The sequence below is a fragment of the Camelus ferus genome, chromosome 2 (assembly GCF_009834535.1).
Source record: "Camelus ferus isolate YT-003-E chromosome 2, BCGSAC_Cfer_1.0, whole genome shotgun sequence".
Lineage (NCBI taxonomy): Eukaryota > Metazoa > Chordata > Mammalia > Artiodactyla > Camelidae > Camelus > Camelus ferus.
The window spans coordinates 34,606,770-34,630,347 of NC_045697.1; the positions used below are offsets into that span (position 1 = coordinate 34,606,770).

The window sequence follows — 23,578 nt, forward strand, 5'->3', positions numbered from 1 at the left end:
GCTAAGCAGACAAGAGGACTTCCTTCAATGCTGAAGTCCCAGAGCACAGAGGCACTTCGTTCCTGTGGTGAGGGTTTTAGCAGGAATTGTGCCCATTTCGTGTTGTTTAACGACCTTGGGAGCATATGTTACGAAGCCTTCCATTGACTAGTTGGTTAAATTACTTAATCTCACTTTTCCTCTGATCCCTCCTCTGTAAACTAGGGGTTAATAGACTATGTTATGAGATATGAGTTAATGCATATAAAGTGCCTGCCTACATAAGCACAGTAAAGCAGGAGTATCATAAATGTTAACTAGTATTATTTTGCAGGAGTTAGTCTCTTCTGTTTGAACATAGCTTTTCCTTTAGGGTTTATTGCAAATAACTATATGGCTTAGGAAAAGGGGTGAGGGAGGGGCGAAGTTTGAAGCCGAGGGACTGCGGGAGAAGCTGATAATAACACAAAACGGCAAAGTCTGCTCTGAAGCCGCCAGAATAAACTTTAGCATGGTATTCCGAGCAGAATCCCAGTGGCCACAACTTCCCTATACAGCTGCTAACTTCCAAAGCAGGGCCCTCAAAATTCATTAGCAGGAGACTTTTTGCCCCCGGAGGAGCCAGAAGGGGGCCTCTCAGCACAGACTTTACTCCACCAAATTCCCTGAGAGTTGGCCCGGCGGCCTCCACGCTCCGAGAGGCGAGTTTACCCTGCGAGGCGTGTCTGTGCTTCTGCACTGCTTGGCTCCTGCGGCAGTCCCGCCAGTCCCACCTGTGCCCTGGGGCGGCCGCCGCAGCCCGGTGGGGAGAATTAGAGCCCTACCCTCGGACCTCGGGGGCGTGGCTCGCGCGGAGGCCCCACCCCGCCACCCCCATTGGCTGAGGCTGCCAGGGCGGGTCTGCTCAGACCAGCCCGAGACCCAGCGGCTCCTCCCGAAAGCTGGTCCATGGGGAGAAGGAGAAGCCCAGGTGGGTGAGGAACGAGCTTCTGCGCCCAGGAAGCCCGTAGGGGCCATGGGAGGACAGGTGAGGCTACCGCCTGGAGAGCCCTGTCGAGAAGGTGAGTGTCTGCCCCGAGCAGGGGGACCTGGCATCGGGGTGGCGATGAGACAGTGGCGACCAGAAAGGAATACACGGACTCTTAAACACTCATTCATGCATTTATTCAGTCATTCAGCCAATCAGCTGGTCAACAGATATTTATTGGCGTCTACAATACGCCAGACTCTGTGGGAATGCCTGAGTCGAACTAGACATACGTGGCTCCTACTCTAGTCCGGAAGGCAGATCTATGTAAATTACGGAGAGCCTGAGTATCGTGACGGGGTACTCCGGGAGGTGTGGGAAAACTCCCAAGGCTCGGCTGAAAAGACACGCTTCTACTGACTCAGACTCACTTCCAGAGTCCGTGATCAACGTCACCCAATGGGCAGAGGGCGTGCCCCGGCACCGGCGGGAGTCGGTCTTGCGCCCAGGGCTTGGCGAGGGTCACACACTGGAGAGTCTGGCGCCTTGGACCCCTGGGGAAAGGCGTGGATAAGTCTTGGCCACCCACACCTCCCTTCTTCCTTCGAGATGAAAACGTCTCCAACCCCAGCAGCCTCGTGTCTGACTGTGCAGCCACGTAAGGCAGGAGGCGAGCAGAGGAGACCAGGAACTGGGCTCAGTCACTGGCAGGTTTTTCACAGCTTTGTGGTCTGTGGTTTCCGCCGCCACCCAAGTCCTGTAAAATCTCAGGGTGCCGCCCCTTGCCCTTGCTAGGTGTTTACAACACTGGCAGGCTTTCCACAGCCTCAATACAGAACGCCCTTGTGAATCTAGATAAAAGTAGGGACCGGGGTCCCGCGGCGGGGGTGGAGGGAAGTGCGGACGGCTCTGAACTGAAGTGTATCAACTGAAACGACAGTTTTCAGTTTTCAGAGTCCAGGGGAAAGCCGATTTCTAATTTATCTGGTAAGGAACGTAAATAGTGAGGGGGCAGTGAGAGGCGTGGCAAGAACTCTACTTCTCCAAAATTGCTGGTAATTTCCCCGGTTTTCTCTCCTTTTGGCTCTCCTAGCTTATTGCTTAATGCGGGGAGTTTGTAGAAAAAGAAAAGGAAAGAAAAATAAAGTCAATGAACTAGTCAAAACTGTGCCAGAAGGAGAAAGAAAGAACACAAAGAAAGAAAAATGCCTGAACAATTCACAAACTATTCAAAAGCTGAGGTTTTGGAAGTGGTTACTAAGGCAGCTGGATCTGGAATTATTTCCTAGATAGTCAGATTGTGTGACCTTTGTCTAAAAAATTCCTAAACCAGTAAGTCAGACTACTGATACATCCAACCCTTGTTTACCAAAGGATCTGTAAGTAAGGAGGCTGTGTGAATTACACCACTTGTTTGAACTTAAGGATGGTTTTCCTGCTTTGCTCATGCGTTTAGTTTCAACAAGAAGTATTCAAACTTGATGCTTAATAACTGGGATTAACTGTGGTAATTAATTGAGTGGGAGACTGGTGGCAAAGACTTGAGAGAAATCAGAATCATTGTAAGTAATGGGAAGAGATTAGGCTTTGCTTCCAGTCTTCTCAGCTATGACAGCCTCCTTAAGTCTTCATCTAGAAACTGGGAATAATGCCTACAGTTTAGAGTTGTGAGGAATAGATGCAGCTGGGATTTACCTAAGAAGCACACAGTTCAGAGCCTGACAAGGACTAAAGCCTCCATTTTTCACTTGTTCATTTATTCAAATGACAGGAGTCCCAAGTGCCAGACATTGGCCTAGGTTCTAGTAGACAGGGGTTTGCCAGACAGTCTGGTCCTAGAGGCCCAGAGAACTGATTAAGTTTTCAGAACTAGCAATCAAACCAAGCACAGAATTATTTGAGCCTTTGATTTTTTTTTTTCCTGTAGGTGACCATCCCCATTCTCTGGCCTCTTGGATGCAATGATACACATTTTAATGATTCTGAGATTTTACTCTTAAAAAAATCGATATCATAAACATTTTTCAAAATCCCACCAAATGCACATAATTTTTACCATCAAGACAAGCTGCATTTTCTAAGTAAAATATAGCCTCTTTTATGTTCCACTAAAAAAGATTTTCTCCAGATTTGCACAAGATTAAAAGCATGAGTTTTCCCAGTCTTCCACAGATTTCATAAGTGCTGAAATTCCAGTGCTTAAAGGAAGTAAAATTCTTCACTAAGGTTGTTCAGAAAATATGTTATTGATTGTAGCAGTTTATGTAGGGATTCTGATGGTCAACAGTCTCCTCATAGAATATTTGGCTTCCAGACAACACTGATCATGGGATGATCTTGTTTAGAGATACAAGTTTTTAACTTTTTAAAAAAGTCAACAGTATCTGCTCCGTTTTATTTGGGTTGAATGAAATAATGGGCTTCTTACCCAGCGCTATCGGAGTTTATCTGTAGATGTATCTACTATGACTCAAGTCCCAAATTTGCTCAAAATTATTTCTCATTTCTATTCTACTCCCCTTATTCCTGCTTCATTGTTAGTTTTCTCATGAGCATTGTCAGCTCCAGGAGAACAGAGGCCTGTTTACTTGTCTTGCAGATCACTATCTCACCAAGTTTCAGAACAGGGCAGGGCACACAGGAAGTGCTCAGTAAGAATTTAAATGTTAAATGAATGAATACCTAACATGGTGCCCTGCGTGGTAGGAACAACAACTGGTTTGTTGGGTGAATAAATGAAATAGATATATGGATATACAGCATTGTTACAAGGCTTCATTAAGCTGTAAGAGCAAGTTTGCTTGGTTGGCAGTATTAAGTTGTATGATGGAAAGTGAGAAGTCCCTTTAGATGGGAAGGGCAGAGAAGGCATTTTAAGTGAGAGCTCAGTGAAGGAGTTAGCCCTGCCAGCCACTTCTGGGACCAACTAACAGGTAAAGGCAACTGAAAAGCTTTAAGGTGAGATGGAGTTTAGCCTATGAAAGAAGGGGGTAGGGAGTGAGGTTACAGAGATAGCTGGAGGCAGGATTCTGTAGGTCCTTCTAGTCTGCGGTGGGGATTGTGGATTTTTTTCTGAATGAGAAGAAAAGCCATTGTAAAATTTTGGAAGGAGAAATGACAAGATTGGGCCCATTGATCTAAAGGGTCATTTTGTCTGATGCTGCTCCCTGGTACTCTTTGACCTCATCTCATATTATCTCCCTGCTCTCACTAGCCAGCCTGGGTGGTACAGTTCTTTGCACCCCCTCAAGCAAATTCCCATGTCCGTGTTTTTGCATTTACACTTAACAGAGAGGTTTTTCACTTAATGCTGTTTAAAAAAAAAAAAATCCTCTTTGCTTCTTTACTGTTTTCCACGGCACTGAGCATATTGTGAAGTTATTAGTTCACTTGTTTATTTCCTTCTATTAGAATGACTATAACAGAGCAGGAATTGTATTTTATTACCTCTTGTATCCCTAACTTCAGAAAATGCCTAACGGATAGGAGCTAGTCAATAAATATTTATTGAATCAAAGAGTGAAAAAAAATTAGTGATGTTTCAGACAGTGAGAGAGACTAGTTCAGTGTAATGTCAGAAGTGAGCAAGCTTTGAGCATGGAAAGCTTTTTAAAAGTCCAGCGGAAAAAAATCAAGGGGGGTGGGGAATTAAGCAGAGGAGTGACATAATCCAATTTGCACTGGCTGCTATTTGGAAAATAAATTACAGAGATTTAATTCATTCTTTCCTTTGCTAATATAAATAGGCAGGTGTATCAGTCAGCTGCTGCTGCATAACACACAACCCCAAACCCAGTGGCTAAAAACAACAGTCACATATTTCTGTTTATGTGTCATATAGTCCTATTTATGTGTAGGTCAGCTGATGGTTGACTGATCTAGACCAGGTAAACCTGGGTGACTCTGCATCAGGCTAAATACCCACCTGGCTTTGGCCCCTTAATGTGGGATGAGCTTAGGTTTGCTGTGTGTTTTCATTCTGCGATCAAGCTGAAGAGGCAGCAGCTCTTCAGGGTTGCTCTATTCCTGACAAGTACAGAGGTGCAAGAGAGTAAATCCAACCACATAAGTACATTTAAACTCTCTCCTTATATCACTTCTACTGATGTCCCATTGGCCACCAACTTGACATCAGGGGAAGAATACTCTGCCCAGGTCAGGAGGGTAAGGAAGTGAGAATGTTTGCAGAATAATAATTAAACTAACCAAGTAGAATAGATGATGAGATGATGATTTCCTCAAATTGGAAGTATCTTACAGCAATTAAAAATGTAGTTGTATGCATTCACTGACTTCTCAGAAATGAAATATCCTACTCTATGCAATAAATTGGATAATTTAAATTATTATTCTCTATATATAAATAGGACTTGAAAAATTATTCAGAGCATTTCATCTTTGTGTAAACATTAATAAAAAATTTTAACTGTCTTTGTTTATACCTTATGTTTTTACTTTTCTGAAATAGAATAGTAGCCTGAGAAATGGGTTACCAGCCCTAATTTTGGCAGTTGCATGACTTTGGCGGGTCACTTAATATCCTGGCTTCAGTTTCTTTAAAATGTCTTCCAGCTATAAGTACCTATGAATTTAGAGCTGGTCCATCAACAACATTTATGAACAGCCAGGACTGTAAGTAAATTACTCTGGGAACCAAGATGTCTTATGATCAAACCATAAAATTACAGAAGGGATCTTTAGAATCATTGAGTCAAACTCCCTCATTTTACAGATGAAAAAATTGAAGCCAAGAGTGATTATTCACCTTGTCCAGGATTATAGATACTTAGTACAGAGTTCAAGGTGGGGAAAGTCATATAACCCTGTAGAAAATTCAACTTTGTTTTTAAAGTGTGTATGTATGTGTATGTAGATGTTCACACTTGTATATGAAGATACATATTAAATTGAATGATACGAAATTGCTATTTCTGTAGGGTCAAAAATGGTCAAATATCATCAATTTCATATGGTTCAACATATTGAGAACATTAGCAATACTGTTTGTAAGAGCAAAAACAGTATAAATTACACAAATGTCTGCCAACTATAAAATAGAAAAATTAATGGTGAGATTGTCATACAGTGGAATTCTATAGAACAAGGAGGAAAAAACAAACCCTACAGCCACATGCATCAAGACTGATAAATCTCAAAAACAAGCAAGTCACCGAAGAATACATACTATATGACCACATTTTCATAAGGTCAAAAAAGAAGCAAACTAAACACTTTATTATTTAAATATATAATCTTATAGAGGAAATTATTTTTTTAGAGTAAAAGAATATTAGACAAAATCAGGATAGTTGTTACCTGGAAGGGTAATGTTTTACTTCTTAAACTGGGTGGTTGATGGCGGGGAGGGCATAGCAATGGCAGAGCACGTGCCTAGCAAGTACAAGGTCCTGGGTTCGATCCCAAGTACCTCCATTAAACATAAGCAAATAAATAAAACCCAATTACCTCCCCCCCAAAATGAAATAATACAAACAAATTTTTTTTAATTGGGTAGTTGATACATTGGTGTATATTGAATTATTTTCTTCCTTATAACTGACACATATTTCCTAAATATTTATTATTCAATATTTAGATCAGGATATAATAACACCAAAGAAGTCATACATGCTCTCTGCTGACAGGAGTGTAAATTGGTACAGTCACTTTAAAGGGTTATTGACAGTGTCTATTAAAATGAAAACTAAGGAATGTAATAGATTTTCTGTGTTGAGTAAAATTCAGATTAAACTCCTCGAGAATTACTTTGCTTACTAGAATCTTAAGAAGCCAACTCTGATTTTGAGATATTCCTCTAATTCCTCTGCAGCCCCGAAGTCCCGGCCCACACATTCTACTTTACCCATCTCTCCCCTCCTGCCCTGCACCACCCCGCACCCACCAACCTGCCAGTCACTCCCCCACCCCCTCCTTCAGTCATATCTGCTGTAGGTTCTCTCCTTCCTGTGCTCTCAAAACATAAAACAATTTAAGTTCTAAGGTCAGTAACTAGACAAGATTTTTATTATTTTTCCTGCCATAAAACTTGAAGCATGAATGTCCACTTAATGATGAGAACTTACAAAATGCAACAAAGATTATTTGCTCTTCCCTGTCACCCTCGGCCCCCACACCCCCTAAAATGTCGGGAACATTTTGCTATGTCAACAGCTCAGAAGGAATATTGTTTCACTGAAATGAGATCCACCCACACTGTTTTCAGAGATAAAGTTTTGGAATGGTTATGTTAACTACATACTAAGTAACACTAACGCAGCCACAGAATTTACTGCAGTCAGGTCAGATGGTTTCACAAGAATTCATGTAACGGAAATTCTTACTACCAAAAATTACTTTGCACTCTTGGGGTTTAGATGAATTGAACAGTACCCGGGACAAGATTGCTAAGGACTAGCCTATTTGAAAAAATGCAACAATTCTTACTAAAACAATTCTTACCGAAACATTCCTCGGTTACCACAGAATATCCCTGAAGTAATATATTTCTCCTTGGACTATTTAGAAGTTTTGTCTCAGAATTTATCCTGTATCTCTGAATCAAAGTTGGTTCATTTTCAAATTATAGAGATAAATAATAATCATGAAAAAATTGAATTCAATCATTTTACCTTTCTGTTGACTTGATGGTTGTTTCTTAACTGTGCACGTGGTAAAATTCACATAACTTCATGATGCTTTGCTAGGGAGGCATAGATCCCATTTTTAAACTTTTGTTTCTAAGACATCATTTGGTCAAGCTGTCTTGTTGTTCAAATGCCTTCTTAAGATTTTTGAGACATAGAACTGATTTTTTTTTTGACGGAATTCTAAAATTGTAGTTGATTAATTTTTTTTTTGCCCATTTTTGTTTAGGTAATTTTTTAAAATACCTTTATTATGGTATGATTCCTGTGCAGTAAACTACACATATTTAAGATGTACAATTTGATGAATTTTGATAGACGTATACACCAATGAAACCACCACTGCAATCAAGATAGCTAACGTTTTCATCACTCCCTAGAGGTGCAAATTTCAAATTCTCAATTTATCCTTTCTCATCCCCTTTACCCCCTGGTAACCATAGATTTTGTTCTCTGTCTGTGAGTCTATTTCTGTTTTGTAGATAAAGTGGGGAAAAAAAGTTGAAAAGATGGTCCAAAAACCTAGTCACAGTGTCACCTTGTTGGCAGCTTTTCTAGTGGAGAACAGATTATGAAAAGTTTCTTACGTGGTGTAAAATGTTTTCATTCTGTGTTTTAGTGTTAGCCTCAAAAAAAAAAGCACTTCTAATAATGGATCTGGATTTACATGTTTATTTGAATCCTGCTTAGGAAAAAAGAGCCTACTGATGTTTAATTCATTTTATTATTAGATTCAATTTTATTAAGGAGAAGGTGAGTTAGTAGACCTGAAAAATCATTCTCTTTAAGGAAAGTGGTACAGAAGACTAAACTCGCTTTTAAACACGTTTTCTGAAATGCATAATTCATCCCTCCCGAAGTGGGTTAGCTCAGTTCCCTGTAATGCAGTGATTTCTAGGCTGACGGGGTTGCTGTGCCCTCTCCTACATTTAGGCATCACGAATGCTTCTGCTTTCCAGGTGACACACTGATAGCATGAAGGAGAGAAACAGCTGTCTTGGGGCAGGGCAGCGGGGGTGTGGAGGCACTGTGACGAACTGCTGGGCCCAAGCCAGTACCGACCACTCAAGTTTCTCTTTCTTGTAGAAGGTAAACATGAATGCACCTCCCTTTCGTTTGTTGACATTTCCCTCTTTCCCTTTTTCCAGGCTATGTGCTGCCTCTGATCTGTCCAAATGCCTCCCAGGCTTGGTGTGAGATCACACGTGTGTCACAGCTGCTAGGCGTCTCCCGTCCTCTACAAAGGCATGAATTCCAGCATAACCAACTTGAGCATTTCTGCAAGTGCAGAAAACAAATACAGTCTTTATGTGGGCCTGGCACTGGCAGTAAGTTCCAGTATTTTTATTGGCTCCAGTTTCATCTTGAAAAAAAAGGGCCTCTTGCAACTGGCCAACAAGGGCATTACTAGAGCTGGTAAGAAACCGACACAACTATAACAAATTAAAGTTTCTACTGCAGAAATAATCCTGTCGTAAGACCATAGTGCTGCAGGAATAACTATCTCACTGTCTCTGTCTTAGCCCCTATCTCTCTTCTTAGCAACTGTTCTTGGCACGTTCCAGGACGGAGCCAGCTGTGTCTCCTTTAGGGTGAGAATAAAATTCAAGAGCTTCAGGAGTGAGGGATGGGTCTTCTTTCAGAGCTTTAGTCTGCAGTTTCAGGCTTCAAAGGCAGATCAGGCTCCTCCCCTGCTTAAAACATGTCAGTGGCTTTTCTTTGCACTAAGAGTAAAATCCAAACTTTCTTTCATGGTCTCTGACTTCCTGCCTAACATGACCCACGTTACCTCTCCAGCGTCATCTTCTGCTGCCCTCCCTGTCACCTGCTTTTCTCTGGTTCCTGGAATGTACCAAGTTCTTTCCTACCTCAAGGCCTTTTCCTTTGCCTGGAACTCTTCCCTACCTTTCACTTGGCTAACTCATTCTTGAGACTTCAGCTAAAATATCATCATCCCAGCAAGGCCTTCCTTGACCATCCTCTCTGGGGAGGTCTCCCTCACTCCACCCCTGCTTTTCTGTGTCACTGCACTAACAGCTTCCTTCACTGTGCCTGGAATAATTTATCCTTGTACGTTTATTGCTTCTTTACTTGTTGTCAACAGGCTTACTTGTTTATTGACAGTGGACTCGATAAGAGCAGGAACCTTCCCTAGCATAGTGGCTGGCACCCAATAAATATTGTCAAATCAATGAATGGATGGCAGTAGAATTAGGTTACTATTTATAGTGACATTTCAGATGCTGTTTAACTCTGCTTGACTATCCTCCATTAACCATGAATTTTCTGTTCATTCTTATCAAGAATAATATCATATAAGAGCTAAGGTTCTTAGGGAAAAATAAATGACCATGAATTGTGGAAACAAGTTTATTAAGAGTACTATTGAGGGGAGATATGCACTATCAGAAAATAAAACATACTATAATGATATATTGAGTAAAATAGTTTGGTACTGGCATTAAGATAGACAAAATAATAAAAGATAATTGAATTTAATATATGATTTTCAAGCGGCATTTCAGTCCACAGGAGAAAGAATGAATTATTCAATCGAAAGTACTGAGACCATTGGCAAAAAAATAGAGAAAAATGTAAGAAGAGTTCTACTTTATACCACTCGGCAAAATAGATTCAACAGAGTTTAAGTTAAATTTCAAATAAAATTCTCTTTAAAAAAACTTAAAATCTTCCTAAGCATAAAGATAAAGGAAGAATCTATTCTATATAAGGAAGAAGTTATCTGGATTGACCAAAAAAGAAAAAAAAATCCTACATGGAAACAGCCTTAACTGAAACTAAAAAGGAAATGACATATAGGGAAAAAAATTTCAAAATATATGACAAAGTGTGGTTAAGATCCACAATATGTAAAGAGTTACTATAGTCAATAATAAAAAGATTAGCACCCTAACAGAAAATAGACAAAGCACATAAACAAGGAACTCACAGAATAAGAATTGTAAATGGCCAATAAATATACTCAAATAAATAATTTCATTAGTACCCAAAGAAATACCAATTATATAACAATGAGCTCCTGGGTTGTTGCCTACTATTTTAATAAGGTTTCATTTTCTTTAAAAAAATAATGTCCTATGTTGGTAAGGGACTTTGGGAGATAAGTAGCCCTCTCAAACATTGCTCGAACAGTATAAATGGGTACAAATTTTCCCGAGAGTAATTTGAGAAGGCTTAAAAATGTTAATATCTTAAAACCTAACAATTCCACTTCTGGAAATTTATCTTAAGAAGTTAACAAAAATAATAATAATAATAATAAATTAATTTTTAAAAAAGAAGTTAACAAAGCTACAGTAATCAAGACAGTATGGTATTGGCACAAAAACAGACATATGGATCAATAGAACAGAATGGAGAGCCCAGAAGTAAAACCACACACCTACAGTCAATTAATCTACAACAAAGGAGGAAAGAATATACAATGGAGAAAAGAGAGTCTCTTCAGCAAGTGGTGTTGGGAAAGCTGGACAGTGGCATATAATCAATGAAATTAGAACACTCCCTCACACCATTCACAAGAATAGAATGGTTTAAAAACCTAAATATAAGACATGACACCATAAAACTTGAAGAGAACACAGGCAAAACATTCTCAGACAAAAATTGTAGCAATATTTTCTTAGATTGGTCTCCCAAGGCATAAGAAATAAAAGCAAAAAAATGAAACAAAAAAAATGGGACCTAATCATCTTAAAAGCTTTTGCACAGCAAAGGGAACCATTAACAAAATGAAAAGACAACCTACAGAGTGGGAGGAAATATTTGCAAATGATGCAACCAACAAGGGATTAATATCCAAAATATACAAACAGCTCATACAACTCAATATCAAAAAAGAAAGAGAGAAAGAAAGGAAGGAAGGAAGAAAAACCTAAATAGACATCTCTCCAAAGAAGACATAGTTGGCCAACAGGCACATGAAAAGATGTTCCACATTACTAATTATTAGAGAAACGCAAATCAAAACCACATGAGGTAACACCTCACACTCGTCAGAATGGCCATCATCAAAAAGTCTACAAATAATAAATGCTGGAGAGGGTGTGGAGAAAAGGGAACCCTCCTCAACTGTTGATAGGAATGTAAACTGGTGCAGCCACTATGTAAAACAGTTTGGAGATTCCTTTAAAAACTGAAAATAGACTTACCTTATGATCCAGCAATCCCACTCCTGGGCATATATCTGGAAAAGAAAAAAAAACAACTCTAATTCAAAAAGATACATGCACCCCAATGTTCATAGTAGCACTATTTACAATAGCTAAGACATGGAAACAACCCTAGTGTCCATCAACAGACTGGCTTAAGAAGATGTGGGGGGATGTTTATAACTAATATTACTCAGCCATAAAAAAGGATGAAATCTTGCCATTTGCAGCAACACAGACGGACCTAGAGAATACTATACTCAGTGAAATCAGTCATACAGAGAAAGATAAATATATGATATAACTTATGTGGAATCTAAAAAATAATACAAATTAATCTATATACAAAACAGAAGTAGACTCAGACAAAAACAAACTTATAGTTACCAAAGGGGAAAGGGAGTGGGGGAGGGATAAATTGGGAGTATGGGATTAATAGATACAAACTAATACACATAAAATAGATAATCAACAAGGGTTTACTGTATAGCACAGGGAACTATTTTCAGTAAATCTTGTAATAACCTATAATGGAAAATAATCTGAAATATATATATATATAATATATAAATGATATATTATATATAATATATATATATTATATATATATATAAATGAATCACTTTGCTCTGCACTTGTAATACAGTATTTTAAATTAACTACACTTCAATAAAAAAAAAAAGAGAAGAGAAAGAAAGAGAGAGAGAAAAGAGTTAACTATCTTGCAAGATAACCCTTACAGCTAATATATCCTGTTTAGTTTAATTACAACCAGATCAGATAGGTCAAATTCACCAGATTAAGTATATTAAAATTGGTGAGAACATTACATTTTTTAGAACAAACATAACAATGACCTAAGGTCGCAAATTACAGTAGTGGGAGGATAACTCTCTATCTTAGGAAAGGTTTTTGTCCTGTTCAGTAGACTAGACACAAAGTCAATTTCATGGTGTCCCAAGTAGAGAATAGATAGAATCCAAGTGGCTAATGCTCGTCGTTCTCTGATTGACAATCCAAAATCTCCAGCGCTCTTATGTCAGCCATCTACTTCCCTTTACTGGTCCTCATTAGGTTACCAATCTAATTTATGATTTATGGTTTTCTGACTTTTAATTTTAACTGTGGCTGAAACAAAGTATTTAGGGCTTACATTACTCTATGTCCACACCTCTGAATGGCTTAAATACTGTGTGGACAAAGAATGTCACCTGCTGAATCAGTAAAGGAAGTATGTTGTGGCCATCAAGCTACCAGCCACTGGAGCCACCCCTAAGGGGATCCAGGACGAAGAAAACAGGATACAAAGGAATGATTTAGTGAGTTCAGTGAGCCCACACTCTTGTATATTCCCATACATAGAGAAGTGCTAAATTCATTAACTTGATATGTTTTCTTTAGTTAACAGTAATCTTCTGATGTTTCGACTGGTTTTTTTTGTTTATTTATTTTTGGTGGGATTTTTTTTCTAACAAAAATTGCTATATATCCCTGGCTCCTCCCTTTCCCTATTGGAGAAGTCCCTCAGAGCTACCTTAGAGTGTATCTCCCAGGCTCAACCCCTCAGCAAGTCCGGCCGAACAAAACATAATTCTCAACTTTTAGGTTGTGCTTTTTTTTCTTTTTTCCAGTCAGCAATAAACCTGATGACTAAATAAAATTTTCCTGCAAATGAAGAAAACCTACTTTCTGTAGAAATCAAAGGTGACATAGAGAAAGCTTTAGAGGATCTCTGGAAATGACCAAGTAAATAAATTAAAAGATGAGATAAACTGAGTACGCCTTAAATCTTGCTTTTTCGAACCATATTCCAGTACCTTTCATAGAAATTAATCCCTCAAACCCTCTTCCTCTACTTTAGAACTTACTTTCTATTTTTATCATTTTTCTAGGACAAGGTGGACATTCTTACCTCAAGGAATGGCTCTGGTGGGCAGGATTACTCTCAAGTAAGTCCTTAACGCCAAGAATAGTGTTTGCTTGCAAAATAATAAATAAATTACGTGGAAGTCGTTCAAAATCAATTAATTTATCTTCCTGGTAAGGATGGCATTTAAGTCTAGACATTTTCTGGTGCACATATATCTTATATAAGTCACATGTATTTAGAATTAATTTTTACTCTTTCCTCCGCCGATCTCTATGGTCTCAATACTGTATTGGAATGCAAGGGGGCAAATTAACATCTGAAATCTTACATTTTATCACAAAATTCTCCTTCTCTTGTGTTTTAGTCCCTGTAACAATTGAGGGAAATGCTTTCCTCTCACATTTTCCCAACTCCTAATTTGATATGTGACTATTTGAGCTGCAGATTTGCTAAGAAATGGGTACACTTGCCTGGCCAGGAGCAAAACATGGATAAACAAATGTACGCTCGGGCTGCTTAGCGCTGAACGAATGGAGAGAAGAAGCTTGTTCCCGATCTCCTTCCTCCTAGACCTGCCCTGAGGATTAAATGAGACTTTGTAGGATATGAAAGCTCTTTCTTGATGCTAATGTGACATCCAAAGAGAAGGTAGTGTTCTCTCCCTCAGATGCTTTTGCAGATTGAGAGCTCCCTCCTGACTCTGAACTTTTTCGAATCCCAAGCCTAAAACTTCAAGGAAAGGCCCTCATAAACTGCAGTTTCACACCACTTGCCAGCCATCTCCCTCAGCAGCCAGAAGCCTTAAAACTTCCAGTGATCTTCCTGTAGCAAGTAACACATTTCAGTATTTTGAGATCCTGGTATGAGAAAGAACTGGATAGCTTTTCTTTAATAAGCGGTGGTATCTAAAAGCCTTATTACCCAAAAAGTGGGTTCGCCTCTTGGCAGGGGTTGAGGCAAAAGACACAAGTCAAGCCAAAGAGCTGGAGAAGGAAGGATTTATCACTTGCAGCAAGTAAGGAGAACCCTAGGATCTTTCCCAAAGCAGTGTCTCCCGAAACAGCAAGTTGCAGACGTTTTAAGCTTAAGGGTACGTGCGAACTCATGAAGGGGCTTGAGCAGAGGAGAATTCAGCACAGAATTGGGGTAAAGGTTGACAGAGTCCAAGCTTTAGTTGATGGAAGTCTCTGAGGGTCAGAACAGGTCATCATCATCCCTTAGGCTCCAGTTGATCAGGTGGTTGAGCACTGGAAATTCTGCAAAACAGCTCAACAGAGGGCTTCAGGCTAATCTTTACCATTGAAACAGCACTGGGAGTCTTTATAACTGATTTATCATCTTTGTTATTGTTACTTCTCTTGCCTAATATCAGTTTGTTCTTTTGTTCCCTTAAGATCATTATCACTGAGACCTGTTGAAGGGCACGCACTGTGGTCAGGCTGAGATCACAGAATGGCTTAGGCTAGAAATGGCTTCTCTTGTGTCAAAAAGCTATATCTGGTTCATTTCCTCCAGGGACCCCCTAGCCGTACCTGCTGAGAGGATGATGAATAAAAATAATTTAAATTTGTATAGCTTTTTCCATTTTTAAGGTGTTTTTATACTTTATTTGAGTGAAAGTTGTCAGGGAGTGTACTGGGAAGATTTCAAATAAATATTTGGAAGATTCTTTCTCCTTTTCTCTCTGTTTCTCTCTCTCGTGTCTCTCCATACAATAGAATGAAAATAGGAGAATATTATGTGGCTACATTTATCATTGTATTATCATCATACATAAAGTTTACGCCCATGTTGAAGAGAGAAAAGCACAAGTCTTCGACATTAGAGATTTTATCTAGCAACAAACTTAACAGTACTTTAACCATGACATCAATATTTTCCTGGAAAGCTGTCTATACAGATAAAAATATAAATAATAGGCAGTATTCAAGAAAGCTTATGTCGATGAAGGAAATTGATTAGTCAATCTAAGAGAGAAATGGAAATTTTTATTCGTGCCAAATTGAGGATTATCACCTGGCAACAGCCTCTTAGAAAGAGAAATGTTCCACCTGTTAGAGGTCAAAGCACAGTTATGTAAGTTTTTGAGACAGGGGGCTATACAATAAATGATGTCTAATTGACAGTTTACACAATCCAGAGCTGTAATTACAAAGAGAGTAGTGGGCCCTTCCAAGATTCAGAAGGAAGGTTATCTCCTAAGGGAGTCTAGTAAGTGTGGAGGCACAAAACACAACGGGATGGAGGAGGCCCAAACAAGCAAAGAAAAACTTCATGTTTAAATTTTTCTCGTCTTGCCATAAGATCTGAATTTTATTTCATCCCTTACTATTCCAAAAAAAAACCCTACCATTGTTGTTCTTAGAAGAGCAGCCTCCTCATTGTTCTTTTCTGTAAGTTTCAATTTGTTTTATGATGTTTTAAAGCTGAGTCCTCCTGTCCATTCAGCTGGGGTTGGGGCGGGGGTGGGGAGAGTGGTGTGGATAGCAGCCAGAAGGAACAAGGAAAAGTGTGCTGGTGTCATTCATCTGTTGCAGAAGCTCTCTCTACAATAAGTATTTGCTTGACATCGTTTGCAGCGGGAAATACTACATTCTGTGGGCAAGTGTCCCAGTGGTGACCCATGAGAATAATTTGGCCCCAATACAAGTGCTGGGCTCTTAAAGGGATTTTCCCTCACTCTGGAAGTTAATTGCATCGCAGTATCTCATGGAAGTCTAGAGTTCCTCAGATAAGACAAAGATTACAGGAGTACATTGTTAGGACCTTCAAACAGCTGGTTGGATCTCCTTGGGCTACTAAGATAGTGTTACTTGATTGTAGATCTTCTGCAGTCCGCAGATACCTGACTGCCGGGCCTGCTGTAGGCATCTCTGCCCACCCCCTGCCTAGGCAGCAGATCTCTAGAAAGCATTCCCATTTTACAAGTGGCTTTACTGTTAATTTGCATAGCAGTAGGTATTCTTAAACAAACAGAATAATTCTCTGCTTACTCCCAAGCTACCTCTACTAGATTTCATCAGAGTGACCAAATATGTTTCTGGTAGTAAAGTAACTAAAAGCATTATTGAAGATCATTTAAAATGAATATCCATCTGTCACCACTTTTTACATTAGTTGAGTTTGCATCACCAGGTAATTAAAGTTTATCTGCATCCTTTTTTAAAATTTTTTTTTATTGAAGTATAGTCACAGTTTACAATATTGTGTCAATTTCTGGTGTACAGCACAATGCTTCAGTCATACATGAATATATATATATTTTCATATTCTTTTTCATGATAAGCTACTACAAAATATCAAATATAGTCCCCTGTGCTACACAGTATAAACTTGTTTATCGATTTTATATATACCAGTCAGTACCTGCAAATCTCAAACTCCCAATTTATCCTTTCCCATCCCCTTCCCCCCTGGTAACCATAAGTTTGTTTTCTATGTCTGTGAGTCTTTTTCTGTGTCTGTGAGTCTGTTTCTGTTTTATATATAAATTTATTTGTCTTTTTATAAAATTCCACTTATGAGTGATATCATATGGTATTTTTCTTACTCTTTCTGGCTTGCTTCAGTTAGAATGACATTTTCCAGGGCCATCCATGTTGCTGCAAATGGTATTCTTTTTTATGGCTGAGTAGTATTCCATTGTCTAAATATACCACAACTTCTTTATCCAATCATCTGTCGATGGACATTTAGGTTGTTTCCATGTCTTGGCTGCTGTAAGTGGTTATCTGCATCCTTTTAATACCAAACCATCTCTACCTTCCATAAAAGAGGTTAAATTATTCCTTTTTGCTAGATCTATCAGCATCTTTGGAATAAAAGTCTACTGCTTTCCAAGTGTCGTTTGTTTTTCTCTGAGGATAAATAAGCCCATCTTTTGTATTAATCCTGCTGCTTGCTTTCCAGTGGGAGCAGGAGAGGCTGCTAATTTTGCAGCTTATGCTTTTGCACCTGCCACCTTGGTCACCCCACTGGGCGCTCTGAGTGTTCTCATAAGGTACGTGAGCAGTTATAAATTTACAAATGTGATCAAAATGTAAATACTATATAATACAAAACAAATCCTGAGACACTGCATCACCCTGAATAGGGCACACTTCAGAAACCTTTTGTTAATAGGAAAAACCTGTCTCTATGGCAAAAGGATGAGTGACAAGATAGCTAAAGGTAAACTAGAAATCTTAAGGAATTTCCATTTATTCTATGAGTAATTAAGGTCCTCAGAAGTTTTAAAACATATTACTTGAAAAAACTTGTAGAGACTGATGAGCATAAGCTTCTCACTGAGAGTTAAGTGCATAAATCATGCAAAAAGTGGTGATGCTTGCAAGTGGACAGAATTTATGTTGTTTGTGGTATCAGCACTTTCCCTTTGCTTCTAGGGCATAATTAAGAAAGGCCTGTCTGGATAGTCATTCATAGTGAGCAGTAAGGAGCTTTGCTCCTGTAGGGATTTTAACACCATGATAAACTTAACACAAGAAGTATACTGCTAAGCATATTGCAAAACAAAAATTTTGAAAATCACAAAAATAATTTGAGAAGACTACACAATAAATAGCAGTAAAAATAGGAGATACATTGTCTTGTTATTTAGAAAACCTGTAAGAGAGTGTACCTGGTTTCCTGCTAAACATAAAGTAATTGTGTGGTTTATTTGTGACCATTCAACAAAGCCTAGCAGATTTTTTTCCCCACTCTCACCTGAACAAATTGCCACAGCCCTTTTCATGCTTTCTGTTGTCATAGTGGTTAATGACTGTGGTTATAAGAGGCCTTTAAAAAAGCATGGGGTTTGGGTTAAATTTCAACTCTCACTAAAAGTCTTGCATTGTCTGCTGGATACTTCTGTTTGGAGACGTCTTAGTTTCCTTTAGTACTGGACACAGGAATCATTTTCCTGTCAATAGACTGGGGATCTGATATTTCTGAGTTGGTCTTTATTATGATCCCAAATGAGTGTGTTCCATGAGCCCATGAACTCTTATTTTGTAGCTAAGCAACTGTTTTGTTTGTTGTCTTTTTCTTTTCCTTTTATCTCTGTTCCCTATCAACCCCTAGAAGAAAGCTTATGACTTGGCCTACCCAGTTCTTTTCACCTTTGTCGGATTGTTAGAAGAATTAAGTGAGTCAATACACATAAAGCGCTAGAACCCTGTCTACTGGATGAATGATAGCTATTGGTCATAGCAGTATTTTTGCGGAGGCTGCAGTCCTCATGAGTGGCCACATGGGGGCGACTCTAAGAAAGCAGCTGGTAATTGACCACAGTTTTGGGTGCAAATGGATACTGATAATGCCCTGGCCGGAGTGCCAGGGCATTAGGAGCAGGTGCCACAGCAGACCTACTGGTAGAGCAGCAGGATGGCATAATCTGGTGTCCGTGGTGGTGCCAACCTAGAACTTCCTGAGGACATGGCAACCAAAGTAGTGGGAGCATTGGATAGGTCAATGTACCAGGGCAATAGCAGCTGGTAAGGAAATATTTTAATATTTTGACAACCTATGTGGTTGTACTTGTGTCTCCTAGCAAAATATGAGCCCTGAGAAGAGTAATTCTTCTTTAGGCATGTATCTTTCTTTGAAGTTTTCATGAGCACACATGTTCTAAATGTATCATGCCAATAAGATGTAAAAGATCTTCCATTGTGTTTGGCTTTACAGGAGAAGGTGGGAAAATTGAAAATGAACTGAGTGGGACCTCTTAGAAGGTCATGAGAAAATTACAGGGGTATAGAATGCCTATTATAGTTTTTCAGATCCAGAAGCAGTTAAGCAGGTTAACTTAACCATCATGTCTGAGTTTTAAAACTAATCAGGTTTTTCCGTAACACACGGTGATTTCAAATTAGTTACTGGGATACAAAGTGGCATGTACCATAGTGTGATGCCTTGAGCTGCAGTGGAATCAAAAGGTCATCAAACCAGAGTGATTCTTTTTTTTTTTTTTTTTTTTTGCTCTTTCCACAGTGCAATACTGTCTTCCTATTTTTTAAATGAGCACTTGAACATTCATGGGAAAATAGGCTGCATATTAAGTATATTGGGGTCAACTGTGATGGTTATCCATGCCCCACAGGAAGAGGAAGTCACTTCTCTGCATGAAATGGAATTGAAATTGAGAGACCCAGGTTTGTGATTCAACCGAAAGAAACACTCAAATTCTGCTCCACTTTCTCTCCTCATCAAATGAATATGTAATAATGTTGTAATAGGCTTCCTTCAAGCCTAGCTGTGGGTTGAGAGGCACTCAGGTTTGACTGAGTAGCTCAAGTCTTCTGAAAATGTGACACGACTTACTTTGTGTCGAAGCTTCTCCTCTGCAGAATGAAAGGAAGGGATGGGGTTGGGAGAAGCCAGACTTACACTCCAACCCAAACAGCATCTTCCTCCCTCTGAAATAAAAAGTCAAACAGTCTCTGCTGTACCTCACAGTGTTATCTCTGAGGTTCAGATGATATGTCTGTGAAAGTCCCTTGTGAAATACTGAGAGCTATGCGGCAAACTGTTGTTACTGCTGTTTTTAAGTTAATCTCACTTCTCTTTCTAGAACACACCCATGCTCCATAACTAACAAGATTTCACAAATCCTATTAGCGTTTTCAGAGGTTTAATTCTTTTCTCCTCCTAACAGGATTTATCTCCTTTGCTGTGATCGTAACTGTGATCTCCTTGGTGCTGATTTTGATTGTGGCTCCCAAGAAAGGACAGACCAATATATTGGTCTATATTTCAATCTGTTCATTGATTGGAGCGTTTTCAGTGTCTTCTGTCAAGGGCCTGGGGATTGCCATTAAGGAGCTCTTGGCATGGAAGCCAGTTTACAAGCATCCCCTGGTCTTTGTTTTGCTGGCTGTACTTGTGCTTTCAGTGACGACACAGATTAACTATCTGAACAAGGCACTAGACACCTTTAATACATCTCTTGTGACTCCCATTTATTATGTGTTCTTCACGTCCATGGTAGTGACTTGCTCTGCCATCTTATTCCAAGAATGGTATGGCATGAAAGCTGGAGATATCATTGGGACCCTGAGTGGGTTTTTCACCATTATCAATGGCATCTTCCTTCTACATGCTTTTAAAAACACTGACATTACCTGGAGTGACCTGACATCCACTACCCAGAAGGAAGTCTTCTCTCTGAATGGCAATGAAGACAAATATGTCTTACTAGAGAATGTGGAATGTTCAACCTCAGGATTCGAGGATGACATTATCTTGTTTAACAGGACTGAGGACCAAAGATCCTAGAAAGCCTGAACTTTGACCACTGTGAGCCACTCGGAGAGGAGAAGGAAAACCTGATTCTTGGAAGAACTATTAGCAAAGCTGGCATTTTTAAAGTTCTAACTAATAATTTAGACATGAGGCCAAACATAAATGCCTTCATTTTTGGACATCAAATTTGAAAATCAGAGAAGACTTCTGCTGCTTTTCATTTCTGCAAACTTGAAATACTTCCTAAGCATAAAACAAGTCAAAGCGTTAGATGACTCTCACAATAATCTCTTTCTTCTGGGCACAGTATGTTTGGCTCTGCCAGGTGGCTCTTCATTTCTTTGGCTGCTATTCTTAATTTCTCAGTAATTAGTAGATAAACTCAACTGTGTGCTGATAGGCAGACTATCAATCATCATTCTCCAATGAGTCGTAGTTTCAAATGATTAAAACTGAGAAGTGAGATCATTGAAGCTTCCTCCTCCTTCTACAACTTCTTTCTAAACAAGATAGCTAAAGGGTAGAGCATTAAAGAAAAAAACAGGCATGTTGGAAATGCTCCTTGGTGGGCTAGAATGTGCAAGACACACGTACCCATGAAGGGCTTATGAACTGCAATTTATTGACATATTATAGAAGTTTATTATCAATTAAAAAGGGGAGAATGGAGGAGGGAGAGAAACATTTCAAATCTTAGGTAAATGAAACAGAATTTTCCTTTTCACAAAAACAAATGTAAACAATTGTATTCACAGGTTCTTTTAACTCAGACCTGAACAATATAGGACAAAATTGAGTTCTGGAGAAGTCCAAGTGATGTCACCTTTGAAGTTCCTTATATTAATTTTGTTCTTTACATTTCCTGTTATCCCAAGGGTAATTTTTTCTTGTTGATGTAAAGACTTTCACAAAGTAACTGCTACATTATTTTAGGATTATACTGTACACTTCAGTTTTTCTCAAAGGTTTAATCCCCAAAGGGTGGATTTTCCACGGACTGGAAACAAGAAAAATCTTTATGAAAGACTTAAATAAGTTATAATTGTCGTCTTGAAATTTGGTACTTTCACATTTATTAAGGAAATTATAATTAGTTACTAACCTTTTTAAAAATATACATATCCTACCACAATAAGTGGTAAATTGTATTTTTCTGTTGAATTTCATCCTGACCATGTTTTCCATACATTTTGTTGATAAGTGTTTTGGGAGGCTAGGAAGGGGAGTTAAGATCTTGGAAAACAAAATATTAAGACCTCAGGGACTATTACACGAAAATACATTTTCATATTAAAGCCTCCGTAAAATTTCCCTGTCTCCAAGTACGTAGCAGCAATAACATCTGTGGTGGTCTTTAACATTTACGGACAGATACTCATCACTCATTGATTTAATGGAGAAGAAATCAATTCCTATTTCTAGACTAAGCTTATTTCTCTCAAAACAAAAATCCCAACCCAAAAATTGTGACATTAAAAAACAGAAAAAAACCCTTCAGGCTGACTGGATTTCTCTCTACTAACATCAAATGTTATTAGTTTTGTTTGTTTGTAATCTAGCGTGTCGATCCTGGGTAATAATGTAAATTCTGTTCTTTGGAATTCTATTCAGGTGACTTTAGCATTTCCCCCTAGTTCTGCTGAATCATGACTGATGATCACGGTGATGACCTGAGCTGATCGCACTCCTACAGTGCTGGTACGGTCTCTGTGGCACCGTTTAGTGTTGAGTGCAGTTCAGTGCATTCCAAACTTTTGAAAATTGAGAATCCATGGAAGATTCATGGGTTGATAACTCAGGTCAGACACATGTTTACTCTGTTGATTGCTGTTTCACCTTGATTGCATAGCAGATATGTAAGCTATGAACACAAGTCTGTAGAAGTATTTTCTGAAAAGGTAGTATTTGAAAGTTGGAGAAATTCTTTTTTTTATTGAAACTGTTGACTTCTCAGGACACCTTCTTGGTGAGGAAATTAATGGCATCCAACCTGCGGCTGGGATGGTTCTCCACAGTACTGAATTTTCATGTCAAATGTTGCTTTGCCCTCAGTGTATTGTGCCCAGGTTGAAGGTTCTTGGAACAGAAGAACTCATGTGTACCCTGGGTTGGAAAATGAACTGGTGTTGACATGTATGCCCAGGGGAAAGTCTGAGAAAGATTTAATGACTTGAAATATGTTGAGAAACAATGAAACACTTGAAAAGCTCTAAAAATCCCTGATGGGCAAATACATTGAAAAACCAAAAATGTTACAAAGCCAAAATCCAGAGTAATTTTTCCCAAATAGGAAGATGTTGTCCAAGGAAGAATAAAATGCTGGATCTCTGTATTCAAACTGTGTTAGTCTTAACTGGTAGCCTCGGATGTTTATATATTTTAATATATATACTTCGTCACATAGGTATCTTAAGATTTATTATGTGAATATCTGTACATGTGTCATTAAGGATTACAAAGCTGTCCTTCCACAGACAAATTGAAAGCTTTTCCTAATTCTGTAAATACAATAGTTTCATTTTATTTTTCAATTTATTCTTAGGTCAATGATTAGTGATTTTATTTTTAGTTCAGATTGCAGAATGTTCATAAAACCCTTTAGATTTGGCAGTATGGAATTAACATTTTTGTTTTAAGAGTGCTCAATCAAATACATTTACATGGAAAGCACCCGTATCATGCCTGATACTGAGGCATTTAATAAAAGTTAGTTTTCTTTGAA

General features: G+C 38.8%; 1 protein-coding gene across 1 annotated transcript; it reads left to right on the forward strand.

Moving 5' to 3' along the window:
- The first annotated feature begins 883 nt into the window (after positions 1-883).
- NIPAL1 (NIPA like domain containing 1) lies at positions 884-23,578 on the forward strand. The gene is given in 7 exon segments (XM_006185957.3): positions 884-1,040; positions 8,739-8,812; positions 8,814-9,006; positions 13,655-13,711; positions 17,542-17,632; positions 19,606-19,766; positions 20,270-23,578. Coding segments are annotated over 7 exon segments (1,242 nt in total). The 5' UTR covers positions 884-994; the 3' UTR covers positions 20,890-23,578.